Source organism: Pristiophorus japonicus, chromosome 13 (assembly GCF_044704955.1).
Source record: "Pristiophorus japonicus isolate sPriJap1 chromosome 13, sPriJap1.hap1, whole genome shotgun sequence".
Taxonomy (NCBI): domain Eukaryota; kingdom Metazoa; phylum Chordata; class Chondrichthyes; family Pristiophoridae; genus Pristiophorus; species Pristiophorus japonicus.
The window spans coordinates 122,289,553-122,302,299 of record NC_091989.1 but is presented as its reverse complement, the minus strand read 5'-3'; the positions used below and the strand labels follow the sequence as shown (position 1 = coordinate 122,302,299).

Sequence of the window (12,747 nt, the reverse complement as noted above, 5' to 3'; positions counted from 1 at the left end):
CTGCCCTCTTCCCAATAATCCATCCACCCATTTTCACATCAGTCTCATTCATTTCAAATTAGCCAATCTACGAGTTTCTCCTCCACAGAAATGATAGGAAACAGAAATCAAAGTGCACGGACTGTGTCGGTAAATAATCATTTTTAAATTGAAACAAACAACAGATTCCAAATCAAAGTGTAGGAGTCTGATTAAACATTAGGCTTGGAGAGAAAAATGAGATAGTCTTTGAGAAGCGATGCTGACACAGATTCAAACAGGATGCAATATCTTTCACATAGCATGTATTTCAAGGGATAGATACCAAGAGATACAAAGTACCTTTCAGGCTATGTAGGCACAGTAAGCATCAGAGATTATCCATCTGTTGGTTTAAAATATGTGCAATATATAATGTAGCTCCCACAGATAGGTCGTCTGCTTAAGGAAAATGTCAGAGTATGAATCCAACTGAGGAATGAGTACTAATTCACATTTTACCAACACAGATGTTATCGATGTATTGGTACAATGCAAGCTAACGAAGGACTGGAATTGCAGAAATTCACATCATTAGAAAACAATGCTCACCTTGTAACCGTTTCTTTTTCGGAGGTACTGCCCTTTACATTGGAAAGATTTATAAATAAGCTGTGTTTCCAATGGCATATCCTCTCCATCACCTGCATAACATCACCCATCTCCATCCCAGCCTCAGCCCATCTGCTGTGGAAACCCCCAGCCTTTGTCACCACCAGACTTGATTATTCAATGCTCTCCTGGCCGGTCTCCCATCTTCCACTCTTAAACTGCAGCTCATTAAAACTCTGCCGTCCACATCCTGACTCACACCATTTCCCACTCGCTTATTACCCCAGTCTTACTGACTTACATTGGCTTACAGTCCTCAAATTCCTTGTGTTTAAACCCCTTCATGACCTCGCCCTTCCCTACCTTTAACCTCCTCTAGCCCTACAAACCCCTGCCCCTACCACACAAATCAAACTTTCCATTCCTCTGCTAATGACCTCTTGTAGATCGCCTCATCCTACCTCTGGATGATGTGACTTCAACCCCTCCTCCTCTTCACCTCCATCTCCCACTTAAAACCCACCTCGTCGACCAAGCTTTTGGTCATCTCTCCCAATACCTTTGGCTCGGTGTCCATTTTTGTCTTGATTACACCCGTAAAGCACCTTGCAATGTTTTCTCTACAGTAAAGGTGCTGTATAAATGCAAGTTGATGTTATTACTGCTAGCCAAGATGCGATCACGAGAAACCTTGAATTCATGCATGACGATTTTTATGGACAAAACTTTCAACATCATAAACCCACCTTCCTCAATAATTCAATAAATATAAAAAGCCTGAGGAGAGAGATTTTTTTAATGAAGTCTGTTAAAGACACATGCAGCAGGCACTAAATCGAGAACACCATCAGGGCTATCATGAGATCCTGCTCAAAAAATATGAAAGCAATTTGGTTCCCCAATTCCCCTGTCCCTTTTGTTACGACTAGCCTGGTACTAGAGATGGTAGTAATCACAGTTGCACAGAAACTAGTAACAAAAATAGCTTGAGATTCCTGGTAATTCCTGGGAGCATTCAATCTTTCCGTTATATTTACAACCCCATAATTCCTTGAAACAAGCCAAAGCACGACTTGTTTCACATTCCCTCCTGTACACTAAAAAATATATTTACATATTGATGAAGACTGGGGCTATTCTGCCTCAAGAGTGGAGATAAGATTTTCTCACTAAATACACCAAAGAAAAAACAAACTAATAAAGCACAATACAGGTATGTGGATCAAGGGCATTAGCACCTCAGATAGCAACTCACTTCAGCCCAAGTTTCCCGAATTAGGCTAGGGAATTGCAGATGGTTCTGGAATCTATCTGCAGTTTAAAAACAAGCAGTGTTACTCCTGGCTACAGTGAACATAAAAATCTGTCCCAGCTTGTACCTGGTGGTAATGGGAGTGTTGAATTTTGAAACTTACTACCTTAAAGGTAGGTTTTGGCATCAAACATATATTCCTATCAGCCCGAGGCTGAAGATAATCTTAAGTATACAAAACCACAGGCTGCTGTGCATCTCATTTGAAACTTTAAACTGCTCTATGTTGCTGCTTTTGAGTCATTTCAATACAACATGGGGGTAAAGCATGCATTTTAAAAAAGGAGGTCATCTGATGTCAATAGTAAACTGACATTTTTATCATCAACGATTGTGGCTCATTTTGTTAGTTGATGAATACCAATAACTAAGGCACTTTTTACACTACAGGAGTGCAACTACAGACACAGAGGTCTCCTCCCTCCATTGGCTGCACCCCAGATTGTAAACAGCCCAGGTTGCAGGAACCAACAGCATAGTATGGGTCTATGATTCGGTCATCGTGATAAGGAACCTAGTTATTATAACAATGTAAACTGGCCCCGCATGTTTGTCTCACTAAAACTCTATCAAAATGGAGCCCTGTGCACCAATGAGGGTTTGTTGCCAAGTTCGAACGTGGGAGAGCGACACAGACATAGCTATTCCAAAACCAAATGCATGGTAAAAATGCCTTTATACACTTACTAAGGCATTTGGATCCATCAGAGATGTGGAGTTCATCTGCTTTATAGGAACAGAGGAAAAGGAGTAGGCCACTTTGCCCTCAAAGCTGTTCCTCCATTCAATTAGATCTATATCTCAACTCCATTTACCTGTCTGTGCTCCATAGCCCTTAATACCCTTAAGCAAAAATCTGTCAATCTTAGTCTTGAAAATTTCAATTGTCCCAGCATCCATAACCATTTGGGGGAGAGAATTCCACATTTCCACAAACCTGTGTATGATAGAAATGCTTCTATTTCACTCCCGAATGCCCTAGCTCTAATTTTAAGACGGTGCCCCTTTGGTCTGGATTTCTCCACCAGAGCAAATAGTTTTTGTTTCTACTCTAATGAATCCCTTTATCATTTCAAATGCCTCAATTAGATCATCTTTCAACTTTCTGAACTCAAGATAATGCAAGTCATGTTTATGCAACCTGTCTTTATAATTTAATCTGTTAAACCCCCGTTATGGCTCCGTTTAATCTGCGCTGTAATAATGTGCTGCTTGATGCCAGTGGCGCACTATCAATATCAAAGTGCCTCAAGACTTACTAGCTAAACTCTAGCTTTATATTGATTCCAAAAAGTAAAGCTACATTCATATATATGGGCTCTCCTCAATAGCTCTGAGTTTATCCAGTGAGTTGCTGTGCCAGACAGATCAGGAAGCTCCAGGTTCAATTCCCAATATATGCTGATTTCACTTATCTAAGCTAGGATGGCATGGAGGGCTGCTGCCACTAGCCTTCAGCACCCCTGGGTTCAGGGAGGGGAAAATCCTACTCAAGATTTTTCATGGCCAATAGTTATCCCTCAACCAACATCGCTAAAACAGATTATCTAGTCATTATCTCATTGCTGTTTGTGGGAGCTTGCTGTGTGCAAATTTGCTATCGCATTTTCTCCATGACTGCACTTCAAAAGTACTTTATTGGCTGTAAAGCACTTTTGGACACCCGGAGGTCATGAAAGGCACTATATAAATGAAAGGTGTTTTTCCATCATTAGCTTAGCTCCTACCGATAGTAGACATTAGGTGAGGGCAGGTTTGTATTTGGTTACAGCTACCCTACAGTTGAATAGGCCACCAACACTCACTGGCAAAGTGCACATAATAGCTATTTGGACAAGATACCAGAAGACAACTGACAACAATGTAAGGAACCTCAGAAAGGAATTAACATGTTTGGGGGGGGGGGGGGTGAGAAATTCGTTTTAAATTGAATTTGCTGTGCAATTTAAAATGCACGCAATCCTGTTTAAAGCACGTTACATTGTTATACTAATGTTCTTTACGTAGGGAAGCTCTTATTCAATTTACATTTCGAGTAACTTGTACATTAGGAGGAGGTGTAAAGAGGGGGGAAAGTCAAGTATGACACACACACACACACACACACACGGCTTAAATTACACCCATTCTATTCAGCTCACCTTGACTGTAGTCTGACAACTGCCCTTTGTGATTCGTCAACTGGGGATGAGCTGCGATTTCACGCCCTCCAGGCACAAGAATCACACCGACACACACGCCAACACCCACAACCTGCCCCTGCGGCTATACCTTCACACAGATCTGCCAAGGTTTCTGGAACCTTTCCTTTTTACCCACCTTTCCCCCCCCCCAAAAGGCAAAACAATTTACAAAAACGGTTCTTTCTCATCCGTGCACTCCACTGTCAAGTAATACGATTCGCTGTTAAATCTACTCACTAGAACAAACTTTGGAGCAAAACAGATACACTTGAAAATGTATTGCCTCTTTTCAATGTATGAACCCCACCTTTTCAACATTTAGTTTCTTTCCTGAACAGACTGTTCTCTTTGAATGTCACTCGCATAAGGACACCTTTCATTAGTACGGACACATCGGAGTTGACCTTTTTATTGACATGTTGTTGAGCAAGAACAGGACAAACTCTTGTAAATCAGACCCCGAGTTTTCAAACAGAAAGCCCCAGAGGTAGGAGCAGACCCTGGTTATGCTCAAATCACGCCGTTTGAATCAGTAATTGCTTTTCCCTAAAAGAGCTAGAACCCCAGCAGGGGGCTAAATAGCCTCTGCAATCTCAGCTGACGTCCACTGACCCAGCGAGGAACTTCCTTCAGACAACAGCACCGTCCCGCAACATCAATGAAAAGGGTTACAATCCTAACCCTCCCAGACACCACATCAGCATCCACGAAGCACTGGGGGGTCACATATACGGCACACACTTACCAAGTAGTTCATCATTGATTGCTTTTTGTCCCGTGATGTGAAAACCACTCCAGGTCCCCAACCCCTGAAAATAAAGCTCCTTTACTGCTCTCCTGTAGCGTGTTTTTAAGTTTAATTCATCATCCAGTAGTGTGACCTCACTTGTGTGGTATGAGGGACTGGGAGCTGCCTTGCAAGCACACTGACTGGGAGTGAATGCTCGTTCGGTAATCTTATACTTTCCACAGGATTCAGACAGACTCCCAAGGACCCTGGCTGCAATACCATTGGTCACAGTCAGCCTTTTCATGTAAATGAGCTTCCACTTAAAACACTATTGTGAGGCGGCTCTGCCACTGAATGGCGCTGTGTAGAACAAACACACGGCACAAAGGGAAAAAGGAGTGCGCACTTTAAGGAGACAGTGTCCCCTGTTTTATGACCTACAAATAGGATTTAAGGAGGTTGTGGTATGACATTTAAAGAGACAGCATCCGATTTTTATTTTTCTTGCCCCCCCCCCCAAGTGACCATTCTTCATGTGTGTGCAGTGACAGTGCCAGAGCTGAGCCTAATCTTCCCTTCACCCAATATTCACTCGTTCTCACAAAGATCACTGGACAATGGCCAGAAGCAGGAACCCTGGTTGTATTTTTTATAAACCCTCCCTATCCTGGGAAGACTTGTTATCTTTCCTGGTCTGCATAGCTTGAGCTCACTGTTTAGGTTCACACACAGAAAGCGGCTGCTGGGGTGAGAGGCCGCAGTGCTTGGTGGTAGCACACCATGTAGTACCTTTACCCACTGGGAAGTCAGGAAGTCAGAACCACTCCCTTCCGATTCAGATCTTTAACTTCAATCCAGTTCCTGAGATAGTTGCACCTTTTCTATTGCTAATATTCTTCTCCCCTTCCCTGAAGGTATTGAAGTGCTGGATTATCCTTCAGTATCTCACGCAAGGATCATAGAATCATACAACACGGAAGGAGGCGATTTGACCCATCGTTCCTGTGCTAGAAACAAATATTTTTCACATGCAAGCCTAAATTGTGAGTGTCAGCAAGCTAATTGGGGGAAGAGGAGGGAATTCCACAGCTTGAAGTCCTTTCCTCACCTGTCAGTTACACATGTTATGATTGGATAGGCTGGGTTTGTTCTCATTGGAACAGAGGAGGTTGAGAGGAGACTTCATTGAGATGTATAAAATATTGAGGGGCCTGGACATAGTGGATAGTAAGGGTCTATTTCCATTGGTGATAGGGTCTATTACGAGGGGGCATAGTTTTAAGGTGGTTGGTGGAAGTTTTAGAGGAGATTTGAGGGGGGTCTTCTTTATGCAGAGGGTTGTGGGGATCTGGAATTCGCTGCCTGGAAGAGTGGTGGATGCAGAAACCCTCACCACTTTTAAGAGATGGTTGGATGGGCACTTAAAGTGCAGTGACCTGCAGGGTTACAGATCTAGAGCTGGTAATTGGGATTAGACTGGATGATCTTTTGTTGTTTGTTGGACAGAGCAGATATAATGATAAGTACTGCAGGGAATAGAATACGGCCAGGGTGATCTCCTGGACTAGTTTCGATCACCTGGATGGGTCGGAGAGGAATTTTCCCAAATTTTTTCTCCCTAAATTGGCCTGGGTTTTTATCTGGTTTTTGCCTCTCCCAGGAGATCACATGGCTGCGGTTGGGGTGGAGTGTAGAATGTTTTAGTATAAGGGGTGGTGCAGTTGTGGTGAGGAGGATTGGTTGGGATGGGTGCTCTTTGCCTTTCCGTTATTGTTCATAGGTTTATATGTAACCTTTAGGACTGCTGATCAAGGGCGGTGTGGCTCTTTGTCGGCCGGCACGGACACGATGGGCCGGAATGACCTCCTTTTGCGCTGTAAATTTCTATGTTTCTATGTTTCTATGTGCACTTCCAGCAACTATCACTGGAAAGTGATTAGGACAGAGCAATCTGGCTCATTTTGCCCTTCCCAGCCCAGTACTAAAGTATCAACTATGGCATCCACTACTTCCACCCCAGCCAAGAACCACTAACTCAACACAGAGCAGACAGGTCTGTATGGCTTCTCAACTGAGCCTTCAATAGAGCCTTGGTGAACTCCACTTAGTGAAAGTTTACTCCACAGTTTCACCTCTGATCCCACTCCTTCACTCTGTGCAATTGATCAACATTGTAATATCAGATGTCCCTCGTAATCCATTCCTTGCCTCTTATTCTCCATGTGTCTCATATCCCCCACCCACACACCGCCCCCCCCCCCCCCCACCCTGCCCACCCCACACCTCACCATCCTGACTCCCTGATCTGCCTTCCAATCCTTTCTACTTTGCCTACCTTGGGGTAGAGCTTCCGCTTTGGGCACAGTTGGTGATATGGGCACAAACTGCACCCAAAATTGGGCCTGTTTTAAACAGTATTTTTCTCGAGTTTCCACTCAAACCCATCCGTATCACCAAATGCAAAATCTGCCATGAACCAACGTAATTGGGCAACGTTTTAAGAACATAAGAGTTTTAAAACTTAATTTTTTTTTAATTGCTTTAAAAAATATTCCTTGATATATTTAAGAGTGGTAATTTGGTGCAGTTTGATTAATACAGCTGAAATGGATTTATCACAAAAAATAAGCATTTTTAATCACAGTGTCAATCCACCACCTGGGAGTAACCCTGAGAATACTGGCCTAGCAGGAGCACCATCGGAGCAGGCCGGGGAGTGGAAAGAACAGCGTGGCGACCTAGCCCAGCAGCCTGCGCGGTCCCCGGCCTGCAAGCACCATCGGAGCAGGCCGGGGAGTGGAAGGAGCAGTGTGGTGGCATACCACTGCAGGGAGCAGCACGTGCTGGAGCAGGAGAGCAATGGCAGCGAAGAGGGCAACTGAATTGGATGTTAACAAGATCCAGGTCGCTGATTGGAGCATGGGCAGGTACTGTAGGAGCGGCGAGGTTGGGGCAAAGGAGTGGTGAGAGATTGTGGAGGGACATGATCGGGGCCAAGGAGAGGGGTGAGTTCGGAGCCCAGAAGAAGCAAGGGCCCAGGGGCAGCACGGGCCAGCCCACACTGCGATATGTGTGCGCACTAGGTCCGTGCAACAGAGCTAGTCTCCAATCGTCTTGGATAACCCTTGCCACTGGACCAAGACCTAGCTCTGTCAAGCCCGTGTGGTGGCTAGTGTGCAACGGTCACCACACGTTAAAAAAATCCACGCACATCCTTCAAGATTTAGTACGGGACCTGGAATATTAGGTTCTTCATTGAAACACCTGTGAACTTTTTGGCGTGGAAGCAAGTCATCCTCGACTCGAGGGACTGTCTATGATGATGATGACTGAGCATTACTTTAAAAAAAATGCAGTACCATTTGCTAGAAGTGGTAGATATTTGCTAGATATTGGGGTACAGTAGTCAGATCCCTCGTCAATTAAAAAAAATACATTCAGAAGCTTTTAAAACATGTCTATAATGTCAATGCTGCAGAGCCACCCCGAAGGCCCACAAACTGTGCAACGAGCAGAAACTTGCAATGGTGATTAATTGATCCTGGAGGCGTGGCCAGTTTTGTGGATGGGGACAGCTTGTAGCACGATGTTTTTTAAACTAGAGCAAAAGATCACGGAACCTCAATTTGCACTGAATGTAATCTGTGCTTAAAATTCTGCAAGCTACTTTGGACAAGTAGCGCCGAAAAGAAACAGAACAACCAAACTCGACCCCACTGTTTCTACTTTCAGTCTGACAGCTGGGAGTGCCATCCTTCCAGTACTGTTCCATAACTCACTTCCCATGACAGTGAGGGGAAGAACAGGCATATTTATGAGCCAGTTTGGGCAGTAACAAAATATGGGGTGCATTGGGATAGAAGCCCATTGTTTATAAAATCCCATGTTTAGAATCAAAACTTCTTAAAGTATGGAAATCCTGAGGTATGGGAATATTTAAATTGTGTGATTGGGACTGACCATGCATTTAATTTTATTGATGATTTGAAGCTAATCTGAATCCTCCTGTAATCTCATATACATGGTAGCAACTGTCCCAGTCCACAATACCAATCAAAACGCATCATGACAGCTCAGATGGCCCCGTTCTGTCACAATTTTTTGTGATGCCGAGAAAGTGAACTGACAGTCTTCTGAATACCTAGAGCTGTGTGTCAGAATGCTGATAAGACCAAGTCATCAGGCTTCACATCCCCTTGGGTTTCAGCACTTTTCAGTCAGTTTTCTTTCTCCAGCCCAATACTCTATTGCTCCAGCTAATATTTAAAACTGCGTTGACAGATGCACTGGACTAGAACTTGGAAGTAATGGTGGCCGTTGGTGACATACTGTGAACTGCCTCATAAACTGTACAATTTAAGGTGTAATGCATACTAAATAAGCACTGTTTGCAAATATTTGTACTGGCATCTCTACTACTGTATAACTATCTCACTTTCTTGCTTTAAAATTTTAGTTGAACCTTTTCTGTCATTTTTACTCGTTGCAGTTGGTCCCTGGGAACTTAATTGTATGGATTTTTTTTAAAAGCACAAGCTCCAATTGTCCTATATAGGAGCCAAATAGCAAGCAGGAGCTGATTGGGCTCAACCTGCCACCCTTTAGTGAAAAGGTATCATCTAGACCAACGTCTAGATCATTGTCTGCCCTCTCAGGTGGATGTAAAAATCCTATGATACTATTTTGAAGAGCAATGGATATCTCCCTGGACAATATTTATCCCTCAATCACTATCACTAAAACAGACTATCTGGTCACTATCACATTGCTATTTGTGGGAGCTTGCTGTGCGCACATTGTCTGCAGCATTTCCTACATTACAACAGTGACTACACTTCAAAAAATACTTTAATGGCTGTAAAGAGCTTTGCAACATCCTGAGGTTGAAAAGGTGCCATACAAAAGTAAGTTTTTCTTTTTCATTTTGGAGATAAATGGGCAGTGGAGCTGGCATCTCCAGCCATCGGGAAATGTGGCATTAATGGAATATCACAAATATTGGCTTTGGAAATTCCCATCTGTACTTCTCCCGTTATTTCCCCATACAACAATAGACTGCACTACTGATCTACGAATGTATAATATTTTTATCCCACTTAATTTACAAATATACCGAATGGAAAGAGGAGCCCATTCACAAAACAACAACATTAATCCCCCCTCCCCTCCCCCCCCCACCCCACATTAATTGAGCACTCAAATCAAATTAGACATTACTCAATAAAATGAAGGCAGGCCATAGGCTCGAGCAATACCCCAGGGAACTTTAGTTCAGTTACGATAAAGGTCACAAAACTCATCAAGTCTTCTATTGTTTTATATAGTGGATTTTTAAAATACATCAGGAACATAATGACATAATAATGCATTTCAGACAGGGGAAGATCACTGGTCCATCCAACCTGCTCATCCAATTATATGCTCTCTCTCATAAAATAGGTCTATAATATCATTTATCAAATTTAATGATCATGGATTATTTCAGATTCCAGGAACTTATCTATTCTGTTTTTGAAACCACTTAGCATTTCTTGTTTGACCACATGTACTCAGTTTGTTCTCCACGATGATCACCCTTCTGCTAAAGAAATTCTATCGGAACTGCTCATTTACATTAGTTTCCGTGTCTTGAATTGATGCCCTATTGTTCAGTAATTCTTCATACAGCAGAAAAACATAGAAGAATCATAGAAATCATAGAAATTTACAGTGAAGAAGGAGGCCATTTCGGCCCATCATGTCCATGCCGGCCAACAAGAGGCTATCCAGCCTAATCCCACTTTTCAGTTCTAGGTCTGTAGCCCTGCAGGCTACAGCACTTCAAGTGCACATCCAAGTACTTTTTAAATGTGGTGAGGGTTTCTGCCTCTACCACCCTTTCAGGCAGTGAGTTCCATACCCCCACAACCCTCTGGGTGAAGAAATTTCCCCTCAAATCCCCTCTAAACCTTCTACCAATTACTTTAAATTTATGCCTCCTTGTTGTTGACCTCTCTGCTAAGGGAAATAAGCCCTTTCTATCCACTATATCTAGGCCTCTCATAATTTTATACACCTCAATGATGTCTCCCCTTAGCCTCCGCTGTTCCAAGGAAAACAAACCCAGCCTATCCAATCTGGCCTCATAGCTAAGATTCTCCACTCCCGCAACATCCTTGTAAATCTCCTCTGTATCCTCTTCAGTGCAATCACATCGTTCCTGTAATGCGGTGACCAGAACTGCACACAGTACTCTAGCTGTGGCCTAACTAGTGTTTTATACAGTTCAAGCATAACTCCCTCTGCTCTTGTATTCTATGCCTCAGCTAATAAAGGCAAGCATTCCTTATGCCTTCTTAACCACCTTATCTACCTGGCCTGCTACCTTCAGGGATCTGTTTGCAAGTTACCAAACCCCTTCTTAATTTTATAAACTATTACCGAGAGAGAAAAGTCCCAGGGTACAAGATCACTCTTCACAGCTCGCTCCTCTAAGCTCTGGTATCAATCTCGTCAGCCTCCACTTAATCCTGTCCAATTAAATAGTATACCTTTTTAAATAGAGCGGCCAAAACTGGACGCGATACTCCAGATATGGTGTTCAATTTCAAAATGACCACTTTTAGTGGAAATATTACATCCCTTTTTAAACTGTAAACCGTGGGAGAGTCAGAGAGTTAAGGGTGATACTTAACAGCTTCATAGCTTGAACTATTAACAACATGATAGGGATGGACTACCAGGTCCTAGAAATTTTGCAGGGTTACCAATGGTCTCCTCGTAACTTCTGTGAGAGGGCTGGCTGTTTATCTGCGGTTTCCAAAGTTACAGCAGGAGGCCAGTGATAGCCACATTGAATCTCTGGCTCTCTGGTCCGCTAGGGTCTCTACAATGACAGTGGCTTCAGAGAGCCCTAATGCAAGTATATAGCAGCTGCCACATGATTAATCTCTTCCCAAGTAGTACTATTGAAAGGTTCTATTTGCAAGCCATTACTTCCAGATGGCAATGTCCTTTTAAATGCATTTTGAGGTTTTCTGTAGTTACTATGGACACATGACCGGGCTCAGTGATTGCTGCGGCAGAATTTGCGTAGAGCCAGTTAGTAAAAAGTAATCCACATTGCTTAATCTGTATAATTACTATCAGCAGTTCCATACTTCACTTTCGTAAAGCCAAGCAAGCCCATGGAATGCACTTCATTTACTTAATCTTCCAACCAGATAGTCAACTCAGAATGAACTTGGCTGAAGAGCTATCATTGTGCTTAGTCAACAGTGTATGGCATCCATTCATTCAGTTGTGGGGAGTTGTGAATGCTTTCCCCAGGGAGTCTTAACAGGAGATGTCCCTCTCAGTGGGTTACCCTGGGAAAATGTAGTATTTTAATCATAGTCTCTTCTTCCTTGGTTACATTTAGATTTCCTCTTAACATTAACAAGAAAACTATGAGAGAGCAGGTCACTTTGTTTATTGTTATGGTGATTATATTTCCAACCCGCAGCTTTTGCATATTGCATGCAGTGCCTAAAGCAATGCTATAATCTCAAATTAAAAGTACTTTTTAAAATAAAGCTCAAGTTCCACAGTTTTACTTAGCCATAAGTAATGGCTGTACATTAAGTTGCCACCTTACATAATTTGATGATTTCCCCTGTGACGTAAAAGCTTTATAGAAGTTTCATCAACATAACAGCCCTTTTTTTTAAATTTAGATTTTTTTTCTGCATACTTTTACTGTTGCACACCCTCCTCAGCAAACACAAAGTGAAATTCTTTATCTAAATATGTTGCCAGCTGGTGTGGCGGGTGTTGCCTCTCGGCATGCCTTCAAGAGGGAGCTGGACCAATTTCTGACTGGGACAGAGATTGTATCTGCATCATCATCATCAGAAGGTAAGTGCATTTATAGATAAAATTTGATCCATGTGATCTGGACTAGTTTCGATCGCCTAAGGGGCTCGGAGAGAATT

At 42.9% G+C, this 12,747-nt stretch overlaps 1 protein-coding gene across 3 annotated transcripts in view; it reads right to left on the bottom strand.

The window, feature by feature from the left end:
- bcar1 (BCAR1 scaffold protein, Cas family member) overlaps positions 1-12,747 on the bottom strand; it is a 258,951-nt gene that overhangs the window by 111,963 nt on the left and 134,241 nt on the right. For 2 of the 3 annotated variants that reach the window (XM_070897975.1, XM_070897977.1), the window contains exon 1: positions 4,811-4,995. The exons of the other annotated variant lie outside the window; for it this stretch is intronic. In XM_070897975.1, coding sequence (XP_070754076.1) covers positions 4,811-4,825 — 15 coding nt within the window. In that variant the 5' untranslated portion in view covers positions 4,826-4,995. Of the gene's footprint in view, positions 1-4,810; positions 4,996-12,747 lie in introns of those variants that run through there. 3 annotated transcript variants of the gene reach the window in all.